The sequence below is a fragment of the Heptranchias perlo genome, chromosome 38, assembly GCF_035084215.1.
Source record: "Heptranchias perlo isolate sHepPer1 chromosome 38, sHepPer1.hap1, whole genome shotgun sequence".
Lineage (NCBI taxonomy): Eukaryota > Metazoa > Chordata > Chondrichthyes > Hexanchiformes > Hexanchidae > Heptranchias > Heptranchias perlo.
Window position 1 is genome coordinate 4,055,071 of NC_090362.1, and position 24,713 is coordinate 4,079,783.

At 49.6% G+C, this 24,713-nt stretch overlaps 1 protein-coding gene across 3 annotated transcripts in view; it reads left to right on the plus strand.

Moving 5' to 3' along the window:
- tln2b (talin 2b) overlaps positions 1–24,713 on the plus strand; it is a 320,826-nt gene that overhangs the window by 273,889 nt on the left and 22,224 nt on the right. For all 3 annotated transcript variants that reach the window (XM_067973305.1, XM_067973306.1, XM_067973307.1), the window contains exons 40-49: positions 634–735; positions 850–1,020; positions 13,000–13,146; positions 15,475–15,576; positions 17,593–17,712; positions 18,831–18,977; positions 20,023–20,189; positions 21,720–21,903; positions 23,037–23,162; positions 23,830–23,946. In XM_067973305.1, coding sequence (XP_067829406.1) covers positions 634–735; positions 850–1,020; positions 13,000–13,146; positions 15,475–15,576; positions 17,593–17,712; positions 18,831–18,977; positions 20,023–20,189; positions 21,720–21,903; positions 23,037–23,162; positions 23,830–23,946 — 1,383 coding nt within the window. The remainder of the gene's footprint in view (positions 1–633; positions 736–849; positions 1,021–12,999; positions 13,147–15,474; positions 15,577–17,592; positions 17,713–18,830; positions 18,978–20,022; positions 20,190–21,719; positions 21,904–23,036; positions 23,163–23,829; positions 23,947–24,713) is intronic.

The window sequence follows — 24,713 nt, forward strand, 5'->3', positions numbered from 1 at the left end:
ATTGGACGATGCCTCTATTAACACGACTGGAACGCGGAGATAGATGGGCTTGCATATTGCTAATGTTTGATGGCTTCAGTTTAGGTGAGGGAGTGACGGTGAACGGAGGTTCTGGAAGGCCAATGCCGGCCGATCCGGACAGGGGTGAGGGGTGAGCGGGACTTGGCGCATGTTAGGATGCAGACAACAGAGTTTTGGATGTGCTGAAGTTTATAGAGGATGGAGGAAGGGAGGCCAGCCAGGGAAGCATTGGAGCAGTTAATGCGACAAAAGCACGGATAAGGGTTTCGATGGGCTGAGGCAGGGGCGATGTTCGAGGTGGATGGAGAGGATATGAGGCCGGAAGCTTAACTGAGGGTCAAATAGAACGTCGAAGATTGTGAACAGCCTGTTTGAGAGTGTCTGAACCCAGGATGTTTGGGTTGGGGGTTAAGAGGAAACACAGTTCCAGTATTCACTTCATGCGACACCCACACCCGTGTCTGTGCCTGTAACCCATGGATACCAAGCCTACAGACTGTGGTATGACTCTTAACTCAGAACTGAAGCAGGGGTTATGCTGCCCTGAAATCTATTGCTTGTGTTCTGCGCTCTGCTCTAAGCACCTTCTCCAGATTGTTCTCTGTCCATCAGGCTTTGCAGGAACAGATGAGCTCGACGGTGCAGGAAATAGGACACCTGATTGATCCCACGACGACAGCTGCTCGTGGAGAGGCCGCACAGCTCGGCCATAAGGTAGGGAATGAGTCGACCCACGGTCATCGTCGCGGCAACCGATTTGCCTTCTTTGTTCCAGTGAACGTTTCCTCCCTGTAAAAATGTTTGATTGTCTCACTCCGTCAAACGCAGGTCACCCAGCTGGCCAGCTACTTCGAGCCCCTGACTTTGGCCTCCATTGGCGTGGCGTCCAAACTCCTGGATCACCAACAGCAGATGACCGTGTTGGACCAGACCAAGACCCTGGCAGAGTCCGCGTTGCAAATGCTCTACGCAGCCAAGGAAGGTGGTGGCAACCCCAAGGTACGGTGTGACACCAGGACAATTTGCGGGTCGCTTTCAAAATATTGGCTTCCAAAATATCCCCACATTTTCATTCATTTGGCTGCTAACTTCATAGTTATTGTAACGCAGGTAGATTAACGTTTACTTGGGCTTTGTAAACTAAGATGTAGCTTCAACTTTCAAAAGATCAGGGTAGTGTGGCTATCTTACGAGGTATAACTACGGGGTTGCCAGCCCTCCAGGATTGTCCTGGAGTCTCCAGGAATTGAAGATTAATCTCTGTGAGCAAACCAGGAGAAAAATCATAACGGCATTAAACAAAATTGCGTGGTTTTTTTTTCATTTTTATAGTAACAGCACAAGAGGAGGCCATTCAGCCCATCATGCCTGTGCCGGCTCTTTGAAAGAGCTATCCAATTCGTCCCATTCCCCTGCTCTTTCCCCATAGTTCTGTAAATTTTTTTCCCTTCAAGAATTTTTCTAATTCCCTCTTGAAAGTTATTATTGAATCTGCTTCCACCGCCCTTTCAGGCAGCGCATTCCAGATCATAACAACTCGCTGCGTAAAAAAATGTTTCCTCATCTCACCTCTGGCTCTTTTGCTGATCAACTTAAATCTGTGTCCTCTGGTTACCGACCCTCCTGCCACTAAGTTTCTCCTTATTTACTCCATCAAAGCTGTTAATGATTTTGAACACCTCTATCAAATCTCCTCTTAACCTTCTCTGCTCTGAGGCGAACAGCCCCAGCTTCTCCAGTCTCTCCACATAACTGAAGTCCCTCATCCCTGGTACCATTCTAGTAAATCTCTTCTGCACCCTCTCGAAGGCCTTGACATCCTTCCTAAAGTGTGGTGCCCAGAATTGAACACAATACTCCAGCTGAGGCGACAGGCAAATTTTCTTTGAATATTTATTAGTTATAACAATATTGGAGACGGGATTAAAAAAAAAGGCTGTTTGACAGACGAGCATCATTCACTCAGGTAACGAAGAGCCTGCTTACCTTCCACTTGACGCAGGAAGGTGGAGCGAGCAAGAATGGACGTGTCAGGTGACCAGTCGTGGGGGGCGGGGCAGTTTGGAGGCGGGGGGGTCGTGTGATGAGACCTCCAGGAATGCGGCCAACCAGAGTTGGCAAACCCCTAAGCTATAACGGCGCACAGAGCAAGGGTTTGGAGGTTTGACATCTCTCTCCGTCGAGTTCCTGACCACGGCTGACGGAGGTGCTGAGTGGAGACCAGGTGCGGTCCCCTCGGTAACCAGCGGAGGAGGAATCGACTTGCTATAGGCTGCATGTAGCGAGGCGCTGGGGGGAGGCAACTAATCCACCCCAGACGCTGCAGGAGATGCTCAACGGGGAGGGATGGGGCAGGGAGGGGCTGTGGAGGTGGGGGGGGGGGGGAGTTAGGTTGACTTCATAACCTGAGAAAAACAAAAGGTCGGCTTTTGACTTGAAATGGTGACCAGTTATTTTATATGATTGATGGTGCAGATGCTTTAACTGTGCAACAACCACAACTAACGTGTTAGAGCAAGGAATCTGTACTCCACAGCAGTACGGGTATTAAAGGGAGCCTCTCGACAGGACAGAGGGAATCTGAGCTGTGGATGTAATTATCCAGCGATGCGTTTTAAATGAAACCAGAAGGACTATAGGTGTTGGCCAGGCGCCTGGTACCATCGCATAAACCTCTGTACTTTTACGGTGATTATATTTGGAGCCACGGCAGATTTGCGGGATTTACTTTCTGCTAAAGTGCACATTTGATTAGAATTACCAGTGGGATTACTTTGTGATGTGGCATTTTCTGGCACCCATTTCTATCACGCATCAGTTTGACCCTTTTACTTCATTAAAGTCGACTGCAGTCTGTATGCGATGTATAGCACTCGCAATTCAATGGATAGCGTGTTATTAATGAACTGTAATGCCTCAAACTAAATAGGCAGAACTAAATATCTCTCTGTTGCATTCAATGTGTGTCTAACAATCCATCTTGCTACCTGCAGTGTAATTGCTTCTCTGGATGTTTTGTATATTTTTATTCTGGTTCCCCCTCCCTCACCCCAACTTTTATTAATGGGGTTAATAATAAGCCCCTTTCTCTTTGGATTCCCACAAACCATTTTCCAGCCAAGTCGGGGAGCTCACCATTAATGCCACTCCGTGTCCAGCTGTTGGACCGATGGAACAGCTGGAGTGACAGCCTCCCAGCGCCCCCTACTCGCTCTGAGGAAGTGCCCCGGTTTAGCACATCAGTTCTTACATCCCAACTTGGGTGCGGAATTCTGTTTGTGAGTCGTTACTTTTACAAATTGTTAAAGCCGAGAATTTGTATCGCGAGTTAATAGAAATTTTGAATTTGAGGTAAATTCTGCACCGCCGACAGGGGACAGTACTCGCTGACTCTCCAACCCACCCTCCCTTTAACTGAGGCTCCCATGGGAGTGTGGGATGGAGGTGGGGCTGCATTACCGTCACACCTACTCTCCGATCCGTGCTCCCTGCGTGTTCGGTTTGGAGATGGGATACAACACTGGTCACCGACTCTCCGATCCGTGCTCCCTGCGTGTTCGGTTTGGAGATGGGATACAACACTGGTCACCGACTCTCCGATCCGTGCTCCCTGCGTGTTCGGTTTGGAGATGGGATACAACACTGGTCACCTACTCTCCGATCCGTGCTCCCTGTGTGTTCGGTTTGGAGATGGGGTACAACACTGGTCACCGACTCTCCGATCCGTGCTCCCTGCATGTTCGGTTTGGAGATGGGATACAACACTGGTACTCCGACTCTCCGATCCGTGCTCCCTGCGTGTTCGGTTTGGAGATGGGATACAACACTGGTCACCGACTCTCCGATCCGTGCTCCCTCTGACTGAGCCTCCTGGAGAGCACAGCATCACTTGAATCTCTTTCTCCTGAGTGTCATCTTTGATTCAGTTGAGCTCAACATTGTGAAAAACAATCCTGAACAGTCGATCAAACAAAATCAGGGCCCCGACACTGTGCCACTAACGCAAATCCCCAGATACTAACTGGCTGTCCCAAACCAGGACTTCTGAAGTGTCTCGTTGTGAGTTATTTCATTTGTTTAAGGTTTTGAATAATTAACTTTTGACCACTATTGATGTGTTTGTTTACTGTCTCTAATCTCTGTTTGAATTGTGTTTTTGTCGTATTAAGTTTTGCTTGTATACAGTGTCTCTTCCCCCCCTCTTCACACTGTGTTCCTGCTGTCACATGTGCAGGATTATTCTCAACATTCACGGGCAGGACAATGGTCATGAATGTTGTAAGATGATGTGTACCCACTCTCTTGTTTCTACCTTACTCCCTGCATGATTGCCCCTGGAAATTGTACCAAAGGGACAGCTCAGCTCGTTTTGTGCCAAAGACTTAGTTACAGAATTCGAGCAGACATTTCGAGCTCAGTTTGTCTTGCATTTTTAAAAAATAAATATTTCCATAACTCTGTGTTTTCCCCAATAATCTTTATATATATATATATATATATATATATATATATAAACATCTCTACTTAACGTTACCATCAGTGGGAATGACTTGACGGCTAAATCATCGCATTAATCTAGTGAAATCCCAGGTCCCGATTTCCCTTCACCAGCGAGCAAGTTCATAATTACTGCTGTACACTCGAAAACCTCAGGTGTTCTCTGTGATACGACTAAGGACATTAATTAGATCATGGTGGACACCAGCAGTTTATAGATTTTAAAACCGCTGTATTTGGAACTTGCATATTGCTGAACCTAATATATTGATACCTGATTACAAATAGTTTTATTACAGAAACACTAAAAATGAATTTAATGTTCCATGAGCTATTATAGGTCCTGTTAAGTGAGACCATTTTAGCATTACATGGGCGATCACTCATGGAGGTTAACAATGGTCAGGAAACTATCAGAACGAGCAAAGTTGTTGATTATTTTATGACCTTAATATCCTAAAGTGCTGCTCCGATCTGTTAAGTTTTTATGCACCTCATATCTCTGCTCACATCTGCTTGGCTGGATCCTAATGTGCTCTCAGTGCTGATTGAAAGTCATTTGTGCTTCCTGGCCTCAGGCTAATTATCAGAAGAGCTCGCTGTAACTTTTTAACACTTGAGTAACTTTGTTTCATTCTGCATGTTTGCAACCAGATGATGAGCAAGCTGCAGTACGTGTGCCCTGGTGAGGGGGGGTGGGTGTGCTCTGGTGGGTGTGCCCTGGTGGGTGTGCCCTGGTGAGGGGGGGTGGGTGTGCCCTGGTGAGGGGGGGTGGGTGTGCCCTGGTGGGTGTGCCCTGGTGAGTGTGGTGGGTGTGCCCTGGTGAGGGGGGGTGGGTGTGCCCTGGTGAGGGGGGGTGGGTGTGCCCTGGTGAGGGGGGGTGGGTGTGCCCTGGTGAGGGGGGGTGGGTGTGCCCTGGTGAGGGGGGGGTGGGTGTGCCCTGGTGAGGGGGGGGTGGGTGTGCCCTGGTGAGGGGGGGTGGGTGTGCCCTGGTGAGGGGGGGTGGGTGTGCCCTGGTGAGGGGGGGTGGGTGTGCCCTGGTGAGGGGGGGTGGGTGTGCCCTGGTGAGGGGGGGTGGGTGTGCCCTGGTGAGGGGGGGGTGGGTGTGCCCTGGTGAGGGGGGGTGGGTGTGCCCTGGTGAGGGGGGGTGGGTGTGCCCTGGTGAGGGGGGGTGGGTGTGCCCTGGTGAGGGGGGATGGGTGTGCCCTGGTGAGTGTGGTGGGTGTGCCCTGGTGAACCCAGGTGTGTGGTGAGTGTGCCGGGCGCACCCGGGGGGTGTGGCGAGAGTGTCGGGCGGGGGGGTGCGGCGAGAGTGTCGGGCGGGGGGGTGCGGCGAGAGTGTCGGGCGGGGGGTGCGGCGAGAGTGTCGGGCGGGGGGTGCGGCGAGTGTGTCGGGCGGGGGGTGCGGCGAGAGTGTCGGGCGGGGGGTGCGGCGAGAGTGTCGGGCGGGGGGTGCGGTGAGAGTGTCGGGCGGGGGGTGCGGCGAGTGTGTCGGGCGGGGGGGTGCGGCGAGTGTGTCGGGCGGGGGGTGTGGCGAGAGTGTCGGGCGGGGGGGTGCGGCGAGAGTGTCGGGCGGGGGGTGTGGCGAGAGTGTCGGGCGGGGGGTGCGGCGAGTGTGTCGGGCGGGGGGTGCGGCGAGAGTGTCGGGCGGGGGGTGAGGTGAGAGTGTCGGGCGGGGGGTGTGGCGAGAGTGTCGGGCGGGGGGTGCGGCGAGTGTGTCGGGCGGGGGGTGTGGCGAGAGTGTCGGGCGGGGGGTGTGGCGAGAGTGTCGGGCGGGGGGTGTGGCGAGAGTGTCGGGCGGGGGGTGCGGCGAGTGTGTCGGGCGGGGGGTGTGGCGAGAGTGTCGGGCGGGGGGGTGCGGCGAGAGTGTCGGGCGGGGGGGGTGTGGTGAGAGTGTCGGGCGGGGGGTGCGGCGAGTGTTCCAGGAATGTACAGAGGGTATGATTGCTCCTCCATGTTTGAGAATGCTTGTCTTGTGTGGAGAACAATTTTCTGCATCATTTATGAGCTGAGGAGCAGAATGCCCCGTGTGGTGTTTGATGTTAGTTCCAGCGATGTGTTTGCCAACAAGCACTTATTTTGGAACCGGTGCCAACCGCATGCTGTTCCTCGTTATTCCGGGATTAAGTAGGGCGCTCGGTATTGTCAGTGTTGTAATAACGACATGTGATTTACAATAACTACAGTCGGTGATGAGCCAGCATGATGAGGGCAAGGGAGGGAGTCACGAATGGCGCACTAATTCAATCTTTCCTCGCTTTGATTGCTGCCAGTTATGTGATAGATGAGGTTCAAATGCACACAAGCAAAAAGATCAGAATAGCTCCAAACTCTCAAACTGGCTCATGATCCGGGCTTGTCAAACGAACAGTGAATTCTGACTGTACGACCGTGGGCCTTTGCCAACTGGTGAAAGAGGTCGGGAGGCAATTCATCAATGATTTTGGGACCCGGAGGTGGAGCTGGTCTTCTGAGGCATGTTCTATTTTTTTAAAAACAGATTTTTTCTTTGTGTTCGGACACGGGCAATTCTGTGAGCTGAAGGATTTTATTTTGCATCTGCTTCTGCCTGGCTTTGTGTGCAGAAAGAAGGAACTTATATTTATAAAGCACCTGTCGCGATCTCAGGACATCCCAAAGCACTTTGCAACCAATTTGTGCACAGCAAGATCCCACAGGCAGCAGTGTGATAATGACCAGATAATCTGTTTTTGGTGATGTTGGTTGAGGGATAAATATTGGCCCAGGACACCGGGGAGAACTCCCCTGCTCTTCTTCGAAATAGTGCCATGGGATCTTTTATGTCCACCTGACGTCTCATCTGAAAGACGGCACCTCTGACAGTGCAGCACTCTCTCTGATCTGCACTGGGAGTGTCAGCCTGAACTATGGGCTGAAGTCTCTGGAGTGGGACTTGAACCCACGACCTTCTGACTCGGAGGCGAGCGTGCTGCCCACTGAGCCACGGCTGACACTAGTTGGTAGGTGACTCCAGTCTGTTAATTGAGCAGTTTCTGTCGAGGTCCCAAAATACAAACATCGGTACTTTCCCAGACTCCTCGGAGAAGGTGGATTCACTCCAAGGAGACGAGTAAGAAACATGGAAGTTTGGTCTGAAGCAGCACCAGCCCTCGTTATCGGCTCTGTAACACAGACTTCACCTTCGCTAAGGAGCGTTGATAGAATAACTGATGAGAAGAACCATCACTGTCCCACTCCAGACTGATGGGTCATAGCTCATTAATAGAAAAGCAAATTATTTTTTAAAAGGTGAGAGACTAAGAAATGTTGGTGTTCAGAGGGATTTGGGGGTCCTTGTACACAAATCACGAAAAGTTAACATGGAGGTACAGCAAGCAGTTAGGAAGGTGAATGATATGTTGGCCTTTATTGCAAGGGGGTTGGAGTATAAGAGTAAGGAAGTCTTGCTGCAATTATACAGGGCTGTGGTGAGACCACACCTGGAGTACTGTGTACAGTTTTGGTCTCCTTACCTAAGGAAGGATAGACTTGCCTTAGAGGGAGAGTGCAACGAAGGTTCACTAGATTGATTCCTGGGATGAGAGGGTTGTCCTATGAGGAGAGATTGAGTAAAATGGGCATTTATTCTCTGGAGTTTAGAAGAATGAGAGGTGATCTCATTGAAACGTATAAAATTCTTAGAGATGCAGAGCGGCTGTTTCCCCTGGCTGGAGAGTCGAGAACTAGGGGTCATAGTCTCAAGATAAGGGGTCGGCCATTTAAGACTGAGATGAGGAGGAATGTCTTCACTCAGAGGGTTGTGAATCTTTGGAATTCTCTACCCCAGAGGGCTGTGGATGCTCAGTCGTTGAGTATATTCAAGATTGAGATCAATAGATTTTTGGACACTAAAGGAATCAAGGAATATGGGGATAGGACAGGAAAGTGGAGTTGAGGTAGAAGATCAGCCAATGATCTTATTGAATGGCGGAGCAGGCTCGAGGGGCCGAATGGCCTACTCCTGCTCCTATTTCTTATGTTCTTATAAAGGTGAAAGCTTTTAGTCCCTTTGGCCCATAGACCCCCCAGTCTGACTCTGGAGCTCTCTAACTGCGTCACTTCAGAGTGACCTGTATGAAATAGGAAAGGTGACCTGTGGTCAGTGCCTACTGGCTGATTCCAGAAAGCAGTTTCTAGTCTCGGGACCAGGGAATAGACCAGGTCATCCGTTATGTACCAAAAAAGGATCGATCCGAGTATTTTTTTTGAATGGTGAAAAGCTAGGAACAGTGGAGGTCCAAAGAGATTATGGGGTCCTTGTACACAGATCACTAAAATGTCATGGACAGGTACGGAAAGTAATCAAAAAGACTCAAGGAATGATGGCCTTTATATCTGGAGGGCTAGACTATAAAGGGGAGGAAGTTTTGCTACAGTTATACAAAGCCCTGGTTACACCACATCTGGAGTACTGTGTACAGTTCTGGACACCGCACCTTAGAAAGGATATATTGGCCTTGGAGGGAGTGCAGCACAGATTCACCAGAATGATACCAGGGCTCTAAGGATTAGATTATGAGGAGAGATTACATAAACCAGGCTTGTATTCCCAGGAATATGGAAGGTGACTGGGTGATGTGATTGAGCTTTTTAGGATTTTGAAAGGAATCGATAGAGTAGATCGAGAGAAACTTTTTCCACTGATGGGAGAGTCTAGGACAAGGAGACATAACCTTAAAATCAGAGCCAGGACTTTCAGGAGAGAAGTTCGGAAACACTTCTTCACACAAAGGGTGGTAGACGTTTGGAACTCTCTCCTATAGAAAGCATTAGATGCTAGCTCAATAATTTTAAATCTGAGATCGATAGATTTTTGCTAGTCTAGAGTATTAAAGGATATGGAACCCAGGCGGGTAAATGGAGTTAAGATACAGATCAGCCACGATCTTGTTGAATAGCGGAACAGGCTCAAGGGGCTGAATGGCCTCCTCTTGTTCCTAGTCGTTCTACTGTCGGGAGGTTTAATAAACGTGACATTTTATGGATTCTATGGCTTCTGAATCCCACGAGCCGTGGTTACAGACCTGAATTTCAGTTGTGATAAATCACATCACAAGCAGAGTGACTACAAGTGCCAAAGTTCAGTCTGATTGCGTTTCATCAGTTTTACAGTTTAACCTAAAGAGGGAACTTGGAGCTTTCGAAAGGAGGCCCAAAAATTTAAAAAACTACGTACACAGGCATTGTGTTTCTTGTGCCTCCAAATGGAGTCACATAAAGGGATAATTCTCTGACGTGCACACATGCACGCGCACACATGCACACGCACACTTATGCGCACACGCGAGCATTCACACACATCCCCGTGGGCCAGGTGTCCTTACCGACAGGCACAATGTCGGAAAATGACTACTTTTATCTTCCTATTTCAAAAATCCTGAACCCAAGGTTTGTTGCTTTTCGTGGTTCGTGGCTTTTTTGGGGGGCTGGGAGGGATTTGGGGGGAGCTGCGTTGCTGAAAGGAAAACATTTGCAGGGCTACGGGGATAGGGTGGGGGGAGTGGGACCAGCTGGATTGCTCTTGCATAGAGCCGGCACGGACTAGATGGGCAGAACGGCCTCCTTCCGTGCTGTAACCTTTCAATGATTATTGATGAGGATCGCGTCCCCAAATGTGCAAGTTCAGTTGTCGTTTAACTCAATTGCACAAAGTGCAATATCTGTATTTACAAACTGGAATATAATGTAACTCATTATGAGAGACTGTCACATAAAAGGTCACAGTTGAGAAGCCAGTTGAAGACTAGTTCAAGTAAATGCTTCTCACGCTCGACCAGTCGTCTACAGGTTGCCGGTAGTTTATCCAACTCTAGCCCTGTCTGGATAGAGCAGTAGAGCTTTATAGGGGTTCAGTCTGTGGGGGTGATAAACACATTGAAACAGCAAAGCAGAGCACCTTTCTAATGGTCCAGACGTGGTGATGGCGATGGGTTTGTTCGGTGTTGTAGGAAACCCACTGATAGAACTCTTGTCAGAAACAGTCTGAGTAGATTGCACAGAAATGTCACAACGGAATAGGTCACATCTCCATAGAAAAGTTACAGCACAGAAGGGGGGCCATTCGGCCCATCGTGTCCGCGCCGGCTCGAAGAACAACCAGGTGCCCATTCTAATCCCACCTTCCAGCACCCGGTCCGTAGCCCTGCAGCTTACAGCACTTTAGGTGCAGGTCCAGGTACTTTTTTAAAAGAGTTGAGGGTCCCTGCCTCTACCACCAATTCGGGCACTGAATTCCATACACCCACCACCCTCTGGGTTTAAAAAAAAAAGTTTTTCTTCATGTCCCCTCTAATCCTTCTGCCACCTGCCCTGGCTCGTGAAGAGGACCCCAGAGAATCTCTGGACCCTCCAAGATTAGTGTGTGTTTGTGTGCAAACCACTGTTTGAATCTCATGCTAAGCAACGGCACTCAGTTCAGCCACTGCTGCCTCTCGTGTGGATCTAATTGCAGCCTCTTACTGTTCTACAAAGCTAAAGCCGCAACTGCTTCTGTGACGACTTGCACTGCCTTTGACTTAAATTTGTTGCATGGACATCTTCCCTTTCCTCCAGACCTCCGTTGCATGCCGATGGGCCTAATGTACATGGTCTGTCCTCGGGGAACAGAAGTAGGCCATCTTGTAGGGGGCTGCTCGCGGCCCCCAATCATTGGCAAATGCACTGCGTGAATCCCAATTGGTGCTGAAGTTTCAATTGGTTAAACGTTGCAGTCGAACTGAGATTGGGTCAGTGGGCCCCGACGTTTCAGCAGTCGGGAGTTGAACCTACAAACCAGTGGGTCAAAAAACCCAACCCGGGCAATAACAGATCCTCGTGGTTCAGCAACGCTCGACTGAGCCGCGAAAGCCTTGAACAGAAACGTGGTTCGCCCGGCCGGGAACGAACGTGTACAAATCCCCGTCTGGTCCCATCCATCACTTCTGCCCGAGGTACGAGCAAGGGGGGGCAACAGAAACAGAGCCAGAAGTTACTGGTTTCCAGCTTGACTCTCCCTCCCTCGCTCTGCTGGTTACTCAATCCTTCTGATGCCGGGAGGTGTGAGTGAGCTGCTCAGAACCAGTGTACGGGCGGCCAGAAGGGCTGGCCATTCAGGGAGGTTGACAAGGCCATGGGTTTCCCTCTTACACAGCCGCCTGTCGAGCAGCCTGCCTCAACGCTGAGGAAGCCCCTCCTGGGCCCCGTTGAAGTGGGTCCACTTCACTTCTGGACTTGAACCCAACATCTGTCCTGGCCAGGGGGTCAAACACTCCAGAAAAGTCACCGCACTGTCTTTTCACTCCATTCACAACTCAGTCCTGGTTTTCTGATGAGTTATGCTGAAAATTAAATTGATGAAATTGAAACACTTGGACCAAGTATTCAAGGGGAGGGACTGGATAATGCTGTCCTTAAACTGGCCTGGTCAGAAGTAGGCAGTGAGTTCGGCCTCTGATCGCCAATGACCCTGACTGTTTCTGTTGGGATCAGTGGAGATTGCAGTTATACCGACACTTGCGTGTCAATGGGAAGCGGTTTTGCGCGAGGCCATTTAACACCGCGTTGAGGTTGCGCTAAGCGCAGTATAACTCCAGCTTAAGTTTGAATTGTTTATTGTTCTGGTAACCTGACATTTTATCAAGATGAAAAATGTATCGGACTTCTGTTTGGCCCCATTCCCAAAGGAGAAGGTCACCCATCTGCTCCCTCCAGTGATGATAAAGTGAGAGCTTTGGAGCACAAGGAATGAGTGTGTGTTGGTGACCTGCAGCAATGGGTCAAGATTCAGTCCTGAGCCACGCAAATCAGCAAGGTCCCAGGGCTGTGCTCGATTGGTCAATCTCTGTTGTAGTGACAGTGAGGGGGCTGCAATTAGCCTAAGAGCCCCCTGGACTGAGGGATTGGGGGGGGGAAGAGAAATCACCCACAGTTCCCGTTCCTGATCACTGTCCTGTGCTTCTTGCTTGTAATGTGGATATCAGAGATCGACCGACACTGTGATGATCTCCCCCTCACGGTGGAACAGCCGATCGCACTTACTGTTTAGGCCTGGGCACAAATGGTAATAGTGGGGTGGGGGCTCCTGTGTGAGTCCTCCAGCATGGGTTTGTGGTGTTCGGAGAACGGGTGGACCTGGTGTGACTCTGGTGCACGGGGACAGATGTCCTGAGTTGGGTGTGACTATACACTGTTACAGCATTGGTTGTATTGGCAAGAGATTGAGACTGGGCTGTGACGAGCCAGACTCCTCGTATTGCCAGTCACAGAACACTCGCTGTCCGGTGCCATTGTCCCTCCCCTTGAATAGTGCCAACTTGTGCTAAAGTGCACGTTACCTCACGAGACCAGATGTCCGTCTTGTTTCCCCTCCCCCGTGGGTAGGTTCATCCAAGTAGAGATTAGCTGTGCGAGCTATTCGATTTTTATGCTGCAGTTAACGTCCGCCAGAAATGACCGAACCTGTGTATCTCATTCACTCGCCAGGCTGCGCACACACACGATGCTATTACAGAAGCAGCTCAGCTAATGAAGGAGGCCGTGGACGATATCATGGTAACTCTGAATGAAGCCGCCAGTGATATTGGGATGGTGGGAGGTATGGTCGATGCCATTGCCGAAGCGATGAACAAGGTAAGTAGCTTAATGAGGTTTTCTGCACAAATTGATCCTTTTGTTTGCATTTATGTAGCGCCTTCAATGTAGTAAAACGTCCCAAGGTGCTTCACAGAAGTGATTATCAGACAAAATTTGACACTGAGCCACGTAGAGTTATTAGGACAGGTGACCAACAGGTAGACTTTAAGGAGCATGTTCAAGGAGGAGAGTCAAAAATAATAACAGCTCTATTTTACGTTTGAGAAAATGTGTGCTGATTCCAGGTTTACTGTGTTCTATAAAGGTACACCACCATTTTACAGCAACTGTTTTTTGTTTGGTTCTGATGTTTGTTCATCTCCAGTTTTTTGCATTTGAATCTAATTTACTTCCCATGGCACAAAGATACAAAAGATAGGGAGGGAATTCTGGAGCTTAGGGATTGGGCAGCTGAGGGCACGGCCACCAGTGGCGGAGTGAAGGAAATGGGGGAAAGCACAAGAGGCCAAAGTTGGAGAAACGCAGAGATCTTGGAGGGTAGTAGGGCTGGAGGGGGCTACAGAGATAGAATGGGGCAAGGCCATGGAGTCTCGAGGATGAGCATTTTAAATTTGAGGCGTTGCCGGACTGGGAGCCAATGTAGGTCAGTGAGCCCAGGGGTGATGGGTGAGTGAGACTTGGTGTGAGTTAGGGTGCGGGCAGCAGAGTTTTGGATGAGCTCATGTTTATAGAGGGTGGAAGATGGGAGGCCGGCCAGGAGAACATTGGAATAGTCGAGTTTAACGTGAAAAAAGTCTCACAGCACATTACCAATAGGAGAAAGGGAAACAGACACCAATCCAGGACAGAAGCGATTATAGGGGAGGGGGAGTGAAAGACTCTGTCAAAGAGGTGGGTTTTGAGGATTTTAACAGTGGATAATGAGGCGTTTGGTGAGTTGGAGGTGTTCAGGGAGCCAGTTCCGAAGAGTGGGACCCATGCGACTGAAGGCTTTGCCATCAGTGGTGGGTCACAGTGAGGGAGATATAAAGGAGTGTGGAGTCAGAGGAAGGGAGCATTGGGAGGGAATATGGCGCTGGAGGCGTTTGCAGAGATGGGTTGGGAGGTGGGGGTGGGTGAGAAACACACTTTAGACAAGGACGAAGACTTCGGGACTGGGCAGCCAGTGTCAGTCACATGGATGGGGTGGATCGTCAGCACAGGGATTTGGGCAAGTTGGAGTTTGTGGAGGATGGGAACCAGGAAGGACAGTGTTACACCTGTCAGGAGGTGACTGAGGCTGGGGTAAGGGGCGGAGACAGACAGTATTCGAGGTGGAAATAAACGGTCTTATGACACTAAGTTATGTTCCAGAGTAAATAATGTAGATGGGAGCAGGGACTTACAAAGGGACATTGATAGATTAAGTGAATGGGCAAAACTGTGGCAGATGGAGTTCGAAGTGGGAAAGTGTGAGGTCATCCATTTTGGACCGAAGAAAGATAGATCAGTGTATTTTCTAAATGGCGAAAAGCTCGGAACTGTGGACCAGCAGAGGGATTTAGGGGTCCAAGTACAGAAATCACTAAAAGCTTAGAGGATGGCCTGCTCCTTTTCCTTTGACATGATGAGGGGTTTAAAGCTCAGCTCAGAGTTGAATAGAAGTCTGAAATTACGAACGGACTTTTAATGAGATGATTTATTGAAACTGAGCGAGCTCTGAGTAGCAATTAGTGCTGTATATAGAAGGATATCAGCAGCACTGCCCATCTCATGTGTGATATCTCTGTCATCCCAACAGGCCTTTCTGAATTCCAGACTGTCGATAAGCAGTGAAGGCAGCAAGTTTTCATATTGCTGCATTAATTCTCCCATCATTTAAGTGTGCCAAGTCGGGTCCATCTGGTGTTGTGTTTCGACACATCAGTCACTACGCATCTGTTGCTGCTTCAGACCGCGAGTGGTGCAGAGATTTTCGATTTCCCAGTCTCTGTGTTTACAATGTAGAAAGAAGTGTTGGCGAGGGCTATCACATGTCAACATTGCTTTCCCAACGTATCTCACAGCCTTAAAGTGACATGCACGGCACCCGAGCTGCACATGTTCATTTCCTATTTATCACTTTATGGGGGTGTAATTGGCCCTTGCCCGCAGCCTGAGACGGGCTCCTGGCGATCGACCAGGTTTTACACCGAGACTGGCTTTCTTTTCTGTTGATTTAAATCCCACTGACGGTGTGAAACGGGTTATCGATTCGTCCTAGCTCGACTCACGCTACTGGCCAAGACAGAAATGTTGCTTTCCGTGCCCGATCAGTGTGTGTAATGTTCTGATTCCTTGCTGACACTGTCCTATACACTCCGCACTGTCTCTCCTACGTTCCAGCTGGATGAAGGCACTCCTCCTGAACCAGAAGGCAGCTTTGTTGACTATCAAACCACGATGGTAAAATATTCCAAGGCGATTGCGGTCACGGCTCAGGAGATGGTAAGTGAGGTGCAGAGAATCGCTCGTCGTCTTGTACTGAATGTGAGTGTGGCTTTGTGAACTGCAAATCGTGTAATCGGCCTCCCACACAACGGTCAGCTCCGCCCCATACAGACGCGCACACGCATACGCACGCTCTCTGAGCAGCACAGTATTCTGAGGGACAGAAACTCACTAAACTGACCTGTAAACTTCCCCATTCGACGGCTCGTCCCTCTGATCTTTCCCCCCCTCCGCCTTGGAGACCTCCGCCTCGCCTCCTGGTGCGTTTCCAGAGCTTGGACCATTCCCTTCCAGCTTTGGTTCTCAATGTTTTTCAGGCGTCCAATGCCAGTATTAAAGTAGAAATCTAACCAGCTGCAGCTCCCAGAATGCACCCATGTGTCGCTCTGTGCTGCAAATTCACAGAATGCAGCCTGTGGTTTTTTTTGGACTCCGCCTGTGATTTCCGCCTATTCGGAGCGAGCTGCTGCAACCCCACTGCCCCCTGCGCGCGCTCTCAGACATATCCACACGCACATATATAACACGCCGCACATATATGTATACATACATACATACATATATATATATATATATATATATATACATGCGAGCGTACATCACGTACGTATATACGCACATGCATATGTATACACAAGCACATGTATGCACGCTCACATGTACACATGCGCTCGCTCTCTCCCTCTCGCGCTCGCTCTCTCTCTCTCGCTCTCTCTCCCTCTCCCTCTCGCGCCCGCTCTCTCTCACTCTCTCCCCCTCTCGCGCCCGCTCTCTCTCTCTCTCTCCCCCTCTCGCGCCCGCTCTCTCTCTCTCTCTCCCTCTCGCGCCCGCTCTCTCTCTCTCTCTCCCCCTCTCGCGCCCGCTCTCTCTCACTCTCTCCCCCTCTCGCGCCCGCTCTCTCTCTCTCTCTCCCCCTCTCGCGCCCGCTCTCTCTCACTCTCTCCCCCTCTCGCGCCCGCTCTCTCTCTCTCTCTCCCTCTCGCGCCCGCTCTCTCTCTCTCTCCCCCTCTCGCGCCCGCTCTCTCTCTCTCTCTCCCTCTCGCGCCCGCTCTCTCTCTCTCTCTCCCTCTCGCGCCCGCTCTCTCTCTCTCTCTCTCCCTCTCGCGCCCGCTCTCTCTCACTCTCTCCCCCTCTCGCGCCCGCTCTCTCTCTCTCTCTCCCCCTCTCGCGCCCGCTCTCTCTCACTCTCTCCCCCTCTCGCGCCCGCTCTCTCTCTCTCTCTCCCCCTCTCGCGCCCGCTCTCTCTCACTCTCTCCCCCTCTCGCGCCCGCTCTCTCTCTCTCTCTCTCCCTCTCGCGCCCGCTCTCTCTCACTCTCTCCCCCTCTCGCGCCCGCTCTCTCTCTCTCTCTCTCTCTCTCCCTCTCGCGCCCGCTCTCTCTCTCTCTCTCTCCCTCTCGCGCCCGCTCTCTCTCTCTCTCCCTCTCGCGCCCGCTCTCTCTCTCCCCCTCTCGCGCCCGCTCTCTCTCTCTCTCTCCCTCTCGCGCCCGCTCTCTCTCTCTCCCTCTCGCGCCCGCTCTCTCTCTCTCTCTCCCTCTCGCGCCCGCTCTCTCTCTCTCTCTCTCCCTCTCGCGCCCGCTCTCTCTCTCTCTCTCCCTCCCTCTCGCGCTCGCTCTCTCTCTCTCTCTCTCTCTCTCTCGCGCTCTCTCTCTCACTCATGCACCCACATTCCGCTCTGCACCTCCCCTAGGTTCCCCATTGTTGTCATTGTGAACCTGTGGATTAAAGTCAAGCTCCTCGAACATCAATAAGAATCCCGACAGCTCTTTAAAGTAAACAGGTTAACGTGTGCGATTGAGAAGGAATCTCAATCCAATGTGATGCCCTTTGTCCGTGATGTCTCACAGGACGATTTCAATCCTTTATGACGTGGATAAAGTTAGCCAAAGCCCAGCCTGCTTTCCAGCACGCTCACTGCTCAGGCTGCCACCACAGCGAACTGCCTTATTTAACAAAAACCCATTCTGCCGATTTACTTCAAATATTACTTCCCTCACTCCGTTCTGCCTCCACAGATGTCCAAATCAGTCACCAGCCCTGAAGAGCTGGGCGGTCTGGCCTCCCAAGTGACCACTGACTACAGCCACCTCGCTGACCAAGGGCGACTTGCTACAGCCACAGCTGACACGGAGGAGGTAAGACGTTCCCTTATTAATGGAATTAATCTGGGCTGTGGGCGTCGCTGGCAAGGCCGGCATTTATTGCCCATCCCTAGTTGCCCTGAGGAGGTGGTGGTGAGCCTCCTTCTTGCACTACTGCTCTAGCAGTTGATACAACTACAGCAAGGCCGCTTCAGAGGGCAATTAAGAGTCAACCACATTGGTGTGAGACTGGAGTCCGGGTAAGAACGCTGGGTTTCCTTCCCTAAAGGACATCAGTGAAACATAGGAACAGGAGTAGGCCATTCAGCCCCTCGTGCCTGCTCCGCCATTTGATAAGATCATGGCTGATCTGTGATCTAACTCCATATACCTGCCTTTGGCCCATATCCCTTAATACCTTTGGTTGCCAAAAAGCTATCTATCTCAGATTTAAATTTAGCAATTGAGCTAGTATCAATTGCCGTTTGCGGAAGAGAGTTCCAAACTTCTACCAGCCTTTGTGTGTAGAAATGTTTTCTAATCTCGCTCCTGAAAGGTCTGGCTCTAATTTTTAGACTGTGCCCCCTACTCCTAAAATCCCCAACCAGCGGAAATAGTTTCTCTCTATCCACCCTATCTGTTCCCCTTAATATCTTATAAACTTCGATCAGATCACCCCTCAACCTTCGAAACTCTAGAGAATACAACCCCAGTTGGGTTTTTACAACATAGTCACTTTCATGGTCATTTTTACTGATATGTTTTTGATTTCCAGATTTATTTAGAACTCAAATTCTCAAACTGCCAAGGTCGCTAGATTACCAGTCCAAGAACATAACCACCACACATCTGAACCCATCTCATTACAGCTGATCACTTGGATCAGGTTTCCCAAGCAAAATTCATGCATATTCTGGCACCCATCAAATAACATGTTTGAATTAATTCGCCCCTCTGCTTTCTGAAGTCACTACATTCTTCCTGAGTCCAAAGTACAGGTGCACTGACTTTCAAACTTGAGTTGGGGAACCGATGGATCCAGGCCTAGCCCCAGTCCCCAAGCCAACAACCTTCATCCTCTCCCTTCCCTGATGTGGGGTCGGAGAGATCCCAGCCACTGGTTCAGGTTCAGGTTCAGGTTCAGTAATGATCTGCTCCCATTTTCTCTGCAGATTGGATTCCAGATTAAGACCCGAGTGCAGGACCTGGGCCACGGCTGCATATTCCTGGTGCAGAAAGCTGGAGCCGTTCAGATCAGTCCCACCGACAGCTTTACGAAGAGAGAGCTCATCGAGTGCGCTCGTGCCGTGACGGAGAAGGTGAGGGAGACTTGTCAGCCGATGCTTTTTTATCTTCAGGGTAAACACAAAAATTGTAGAGAGAAGAAAACTCGGACAAAAGCTTCACCGAGTCCGACAGAAAAGGAAAAATTATCTCTGCAATAAAGCTGAACGTATCGAACACGTTTTAAAATGGGTTGGGTTTGATTGAAAGTGCAAAGTAAGTCCAGTTGTGCCCAGCAAATCTAAATGCTGCCTCCTTTCTGCGATATTGCAGTGACAATTTATTTAAGGACCTTGAGCCATCTGCCAAATTTAAATGTGAAACTATGATGATAGAAGTTTGCTCCTAATAATATTGTTGTTAAATGTCAGTGCCATATAACTCTAAACCCGTTTAGTGCTGTAAAATATAGCTGCAGGAACTGGGGTGATTTAAGTGTTGGCCGGATATACTGACACACCCCACGAGCAGCATTGGTGCGAAAGCAAACCTCTTAAAGTGGGTCCCAGTTCATTCATTCAGGAAGCTAATAGGAACATAAGAGGTCAGATTGAGCCAAGGGCAGTGGTTGGGTTTAGGAACATAGGAACAGGAGGAGACCATTCAGCCCATCGCGCCTGTTCCGCCATTCAATTGGAACATGGCTGATCTCCATTTACCCGCCTTGGTTCTGTAACCCTTAATACCCTTACCTAATAAAAAATCTATCAATCTCAGTTTTGAAATTTTCAATTGACCCCCAGCCTCAACAGCTTTATATGGGAGAGAGTTCCAGATTCCCACTCCCCTTTGTGCGAAGACCCCGGAACGGCCTAGCTCTAATTTTAAGGTTATGCCCCCTTTGTTCTGGACTCCCCCACCAGAGGAAATAGTTTCTCTCTATCTACCCGATGTAATCATCTTAATCATCCATTTTACCTTCCTTATGAGCTTTTATTTGTTTTGAACAAAACCCAAACTTTGGTAAATAAATAAACTAGAGAAAGAGGGGCTTGTTCTTCGAACTTCGCTCAGAAGCTACACAACGATGAGGTGAGACCGCAGGTGCGTCATTGTGAGTGGATCTTGTTTCCTGCCCAGGTTTCCTTGGTCCTGTCCGCCCTACAAGCGGGGAACAGAGGTACTCAGGCCTGTATCACCGCGGCAACTGCCGTCTCTGGGATCATTGGTGATCTGGACACCACCATCATGTTTGCCACAGCTGGCACGCTCAACGCAGAAAACGAAGAGTCGTTTGCAGACCACAGGTTAGTGTTGGTAATCAGTCAGGCACTCTCTCTCAACAATTATATAGCCTCGTTAATTAAGTAAACCGCTGCAGGAGAGAGAGCGGCAGATGCAAAGGAGGTCGGAGTCAGAGGAGCAGAGGGTGCACACTAGGAAGTAGGGGTGGAGGAGATTACCTGCGGAGGGGGGAGGCCCTGGAAGGATGATATCGCAGATCAAAAGATTCCCTCGAGCCTTGTGAAAGTTTTGCTTTAACTGAGTGAGTTGCCATTGTGCGGGACTCTTGGCTCATGTGCTGGTTTCATGTCAAACTCTGTTCGTCTTCTTTTCGGGGGGGGGGGGGCAAGAAAATGTTTGTGTCCTCACCGCTGATTTTAATCTAACTGGTCCGACGGAGAGGGGACAGGTTCAGATCAGGTGCCCGTTTTACGCTCCATTAAAGTCGACGTCGACCAAATGGTTAAAATCGGGGCTCAGAGATTTTGAATTGAATTGTCACCTCTGTCCAATGGCCTTGGGCGACATAAATTTGGGTAAACTCACCAACAGTCCAGAATTCCCCACACGCAGTAACCCAAAGTGAGCAATCGCATCACTTAAAAGGTGTCGGACCGAGTGTGGAGAATGGGAGATATCAGACTGCGTCTTATATTTCTGTAGCATCTTTCAGCTCGCAAATATCCCAAGTCACCTCACAGTTGGGGATTGGGAATGAATGCAGAGCCGCAGGAGGAGAAGTAAGGGGAGTTAATTAAAAATGGATTCAGCTCCTCGTTATTGATGTCTTCGGTTTATATTTTTACATTGGTCAAACTCCTGTGGGGTTGGGAGGGGGGGATAATTTTGACTTTGGCCGATAGTGTAAAACAGGCGATGTTGATTCTGCTACCCGTTTATACATCTCTCCCGATCGAAGTCAATTAAAATGAAAATGGGGAGAGATGTATAACAGGCAACAGAATCAATAGCACCCAAAGCCAAAATTACTCCCAAAGATTTGAAAGCAAGAGGTGAAGAGGGTGGGAGGAGAATTGGCCCAGAGCTTGCAAAAATAATTCAGGCCCCATTTTAAAGGCATGTGGTCTGTCCTTATTTTAATAAAATACTTAGATTTTATATTCCTATTTACAGTTAAATAGGAAAATGTACAGCAATTTGGGAAGCAGAGTAGAGTTGGTTGGACCACATGCAGATGCTGAGGAGCACTACAGCACCACCACTGGCGGGCGGGTGTAATTACAGCGTGACACGTTTACATAGGTCGTTTCCTAGACATAGGAATTTATAATCCAAAAAGCTGACAGGAAGTGGGTGGAGACGTAAGACGTTTAATGTAGTTTAGACCGATTTTGGGTTAAGATTCTTTCACATGAATAGCATGGTCTGTAGGCTTTGAATGTGCCGATTCCCTTCATGAAGTGTACCTAGTGACCTCACTTTACATTGTGCAGCACAAGTGTCTCCTACTTTGCTTTGTCTCAGAAACTTTTTTTTTTAAAACCTTTATTTTTGACGGGCCAACTTCTCGCAATTACTTTTCTCCCCCGCAGGGAGAACATCCTGAAAACGGCAAAGGCCCTGGTTGAAGACACCAAGTTCCTGGTATCCGGGGCTGCGTCCAGCCAGGAGAAGTTGGCCCAAGCAGCCCAGTCCTCGGTCAGCACCATTACACAGCTGGCTGAGGTGGTGAAGCAGGGAGCGGCCAGCCTTGGCTCAGATGACCCAGAAACACAGGTAAAACGATGAGTTCACGAGTGACAGGAGCAGCATTAGTGAGACGCTCGTGAGCCACGCAGTGACTGGGGAGTGGGGGGGAGATTCCTGCAACTTGCTATTTGTAGTAAAGTGGTAAGCATGTTCTTTATAGATACAGTATGATTTCACCGTAAAAAGCTAACAGACCCTCCATTACAACAATCACTCTAACTCAGAGCTCGATATTTGACGTTGGTTCACCAGAACGTAGAGTTGGGCCCTTCCTTCACACGGTATATTGATCCTGTTTACAGTTCTCTAGAGTCAGCCCTAGCTCAGTGGGTAGCACCCTTGTCTCCAAGTCAGAAGGTTGTGGGTTCAAGTCCCACTCCAGAGACTTGAGCACTTAATGCAGGCTGACACTGTAGGACTGAGGGAGTGCTGCACTGTCGGAGCGGCAGTCTTCCAAATGAGAGGTTAAACCGAGGCCTCATCTACCTGTTCAGAGGATAGGGCAGGGGGGTTGGACTAGCTGGATTGCTCTTGCATAGACCAGGCGCGGACTCGATGGGCCGAATGGCCCCCGTCTGTGCTGTAACCTTTCTATGATTCCACGTAAAAGATCCCATGGCACTAGTCAAAGAAATTGTGGGATCTTGCTGTGCGCAAATTGGCTTCCGTGTTTCCTACATCACAACAGTGACTACTCTTCAAAAGTACTTCATTGGCTGTAAAGCGCTTTGGGACGTCCTGAGGACGTGAAAGGCGCTATATAAATGCAAGTCCTTTGGTTCAGTAGAATTGCCTGCTGAAGATTCAGGGTGGTTGCTGGCATTAGCTTGCTACATGTTGCAGGTGTGATGTTGGTGTAATTTCCACATATTCTGGGATTGGTTGTTGATGTTTTCCATGATCTAATCCCATTGGAAACCATTGCGCTAGCGATGAAATCCAAAGAGACTTCACTATAGTTTCCCGTTTTCTTTCCTTCCTCTCCGGAGGTTTCCGACTCATCCTGGAGCACAGTTTCAGTGGTGCTGACAGTACCTCGCCCGAGAGCCCGATTTCCAGCATGAGGCGGACAGCTAGCCGTCATTCAGCGTTGCTTTATTTGCAGACCCAGTTTAATACTCGAGCGATTGAGGGACCTTTTGCTTCGTTGTATTTTGTAGGTCGTCCTGATTAATGCGGTGAAGGACGTCGCTAAAGCCCTGACTGACCTCATCAGCGCCACAAAGTGCGCAGCGGGCAAGCCTGCCGATGATCCATCGATGTACCAGCTGAAGGGGGCAGCCAAGGTACGGGGTGGGCGAGGGAGTGCTGGTAATGAGTGTCTTTTATTGTGTGTGTTGATGCATTTGTGACAACTATTCATAGTGTCTGCAGCACTGAGTTTTCCAGCTTACAGGTGACCCTTGGATGTATGGAGTAACTTATCCTGGGTTGATTTTATAATTAAAAGGTTCTTTTTTTTAATGTAGTTAAAAGGGTTAAATTATGCGGACAGGTTGCATAGACTAGGCTTGTATTCCCTCGAATATAGAAGATTAAAGGTTGATCTAATTGAGGTGTTTAAGATGATTGAAGGAGTTGATAGGGCAGATTGAGAGAAACTATTTTCTCTGGTGGGGGGAGTCCAGAACAAGGGGGCATAACCTTAAAATTAGAGCCAGGTTAGTTAGGAGTGAAATCAAGAAGCATTTTTTCACGCAAAGGGGAGTGGAAATCTGGAACTCTCTTCCCCCAAAGAGCTGTTGAGGCTGGGGGTCAATTGAAAACTTCAAAACTGAGATTGATCGATTTTTGTTGGGTAAGGGTATAAAGGGAGACGGAACCAAGGCGGGGGAATGGAGTTAAGCTGCAGATCAGCCGTGATCGAATTGAACAGGCTCGAGGGGCTGAATGGCCTCCTCCTGTTCCTATGTTTCTATTGATATGAAATGACATGGCTTTTTATCCCTGCAGGTGATGGTGACAAACGTCACCTCCCTTCTGAAGACGGTTAAAGCCGTGGAGGATGAGGCAACGCGAGGTACAAGGGCACTGGAGGGCACGATAGAGAGCATCAAGCAGGAGCTGGCGGTACGTGTGGGCTGTCGACTGACCCGATGCCCGGCTCAAACCTACACAAGATCCCGCAACCTCGGGAAAAAACCCCTTCAATTATCTCAAATCTTACCCGATTCACTTTCGTCCTTTCTACCTATCTTAAGTCGTACGGACTGAAACCCTCTGCTGAACGTTTAGTGTAGGTTTCAGGCTGTGGCTTTTCTTTTTAATACTCGTTCTTTGGGATGTGGGCATCGCTGGCAAGGCTGGCATTTATCGCCCGACCCTAGTTGCCCTGAGAAGATGGTGGTGGGCTGCTGCCTGATACAACTTGTGGGACTCGCTCGGCCACTTCAGAGGGCTGTTAAGAGTCAACCACGTCAGGTGTGGGACTGGAGTCACCTATAGGCCAGACCGGGTAAGGGCGGCAGGTTTCCTTCCCTAAAGGACATTAGTGAACCAGATGGATTTTTGCAACAATCCGACAGCTTCTGGGTCACTTTTACTGAGCCCAGCTGATTTCCAGATGTTTTAAAGCTGAATTCAAATTCTCAAATTGCCCTGATGGGATTTCGAATTCTCTGGATTATTAGTCCAGTGACACAACCATTACACGACTACTATTAGTCCAGTAACACAGCCATTACACTACTGCTGTTAGTCCAGTAACACAACCATTCCACGACTGCTGTTAGTCCAGTAACACAACCATTACACTACTGCTGTTAGTCCAGTAACACAACCATTACACTACTGCTGTTAGTCCAGTAACACAACCATTACACTACTGCTGTTAGTCC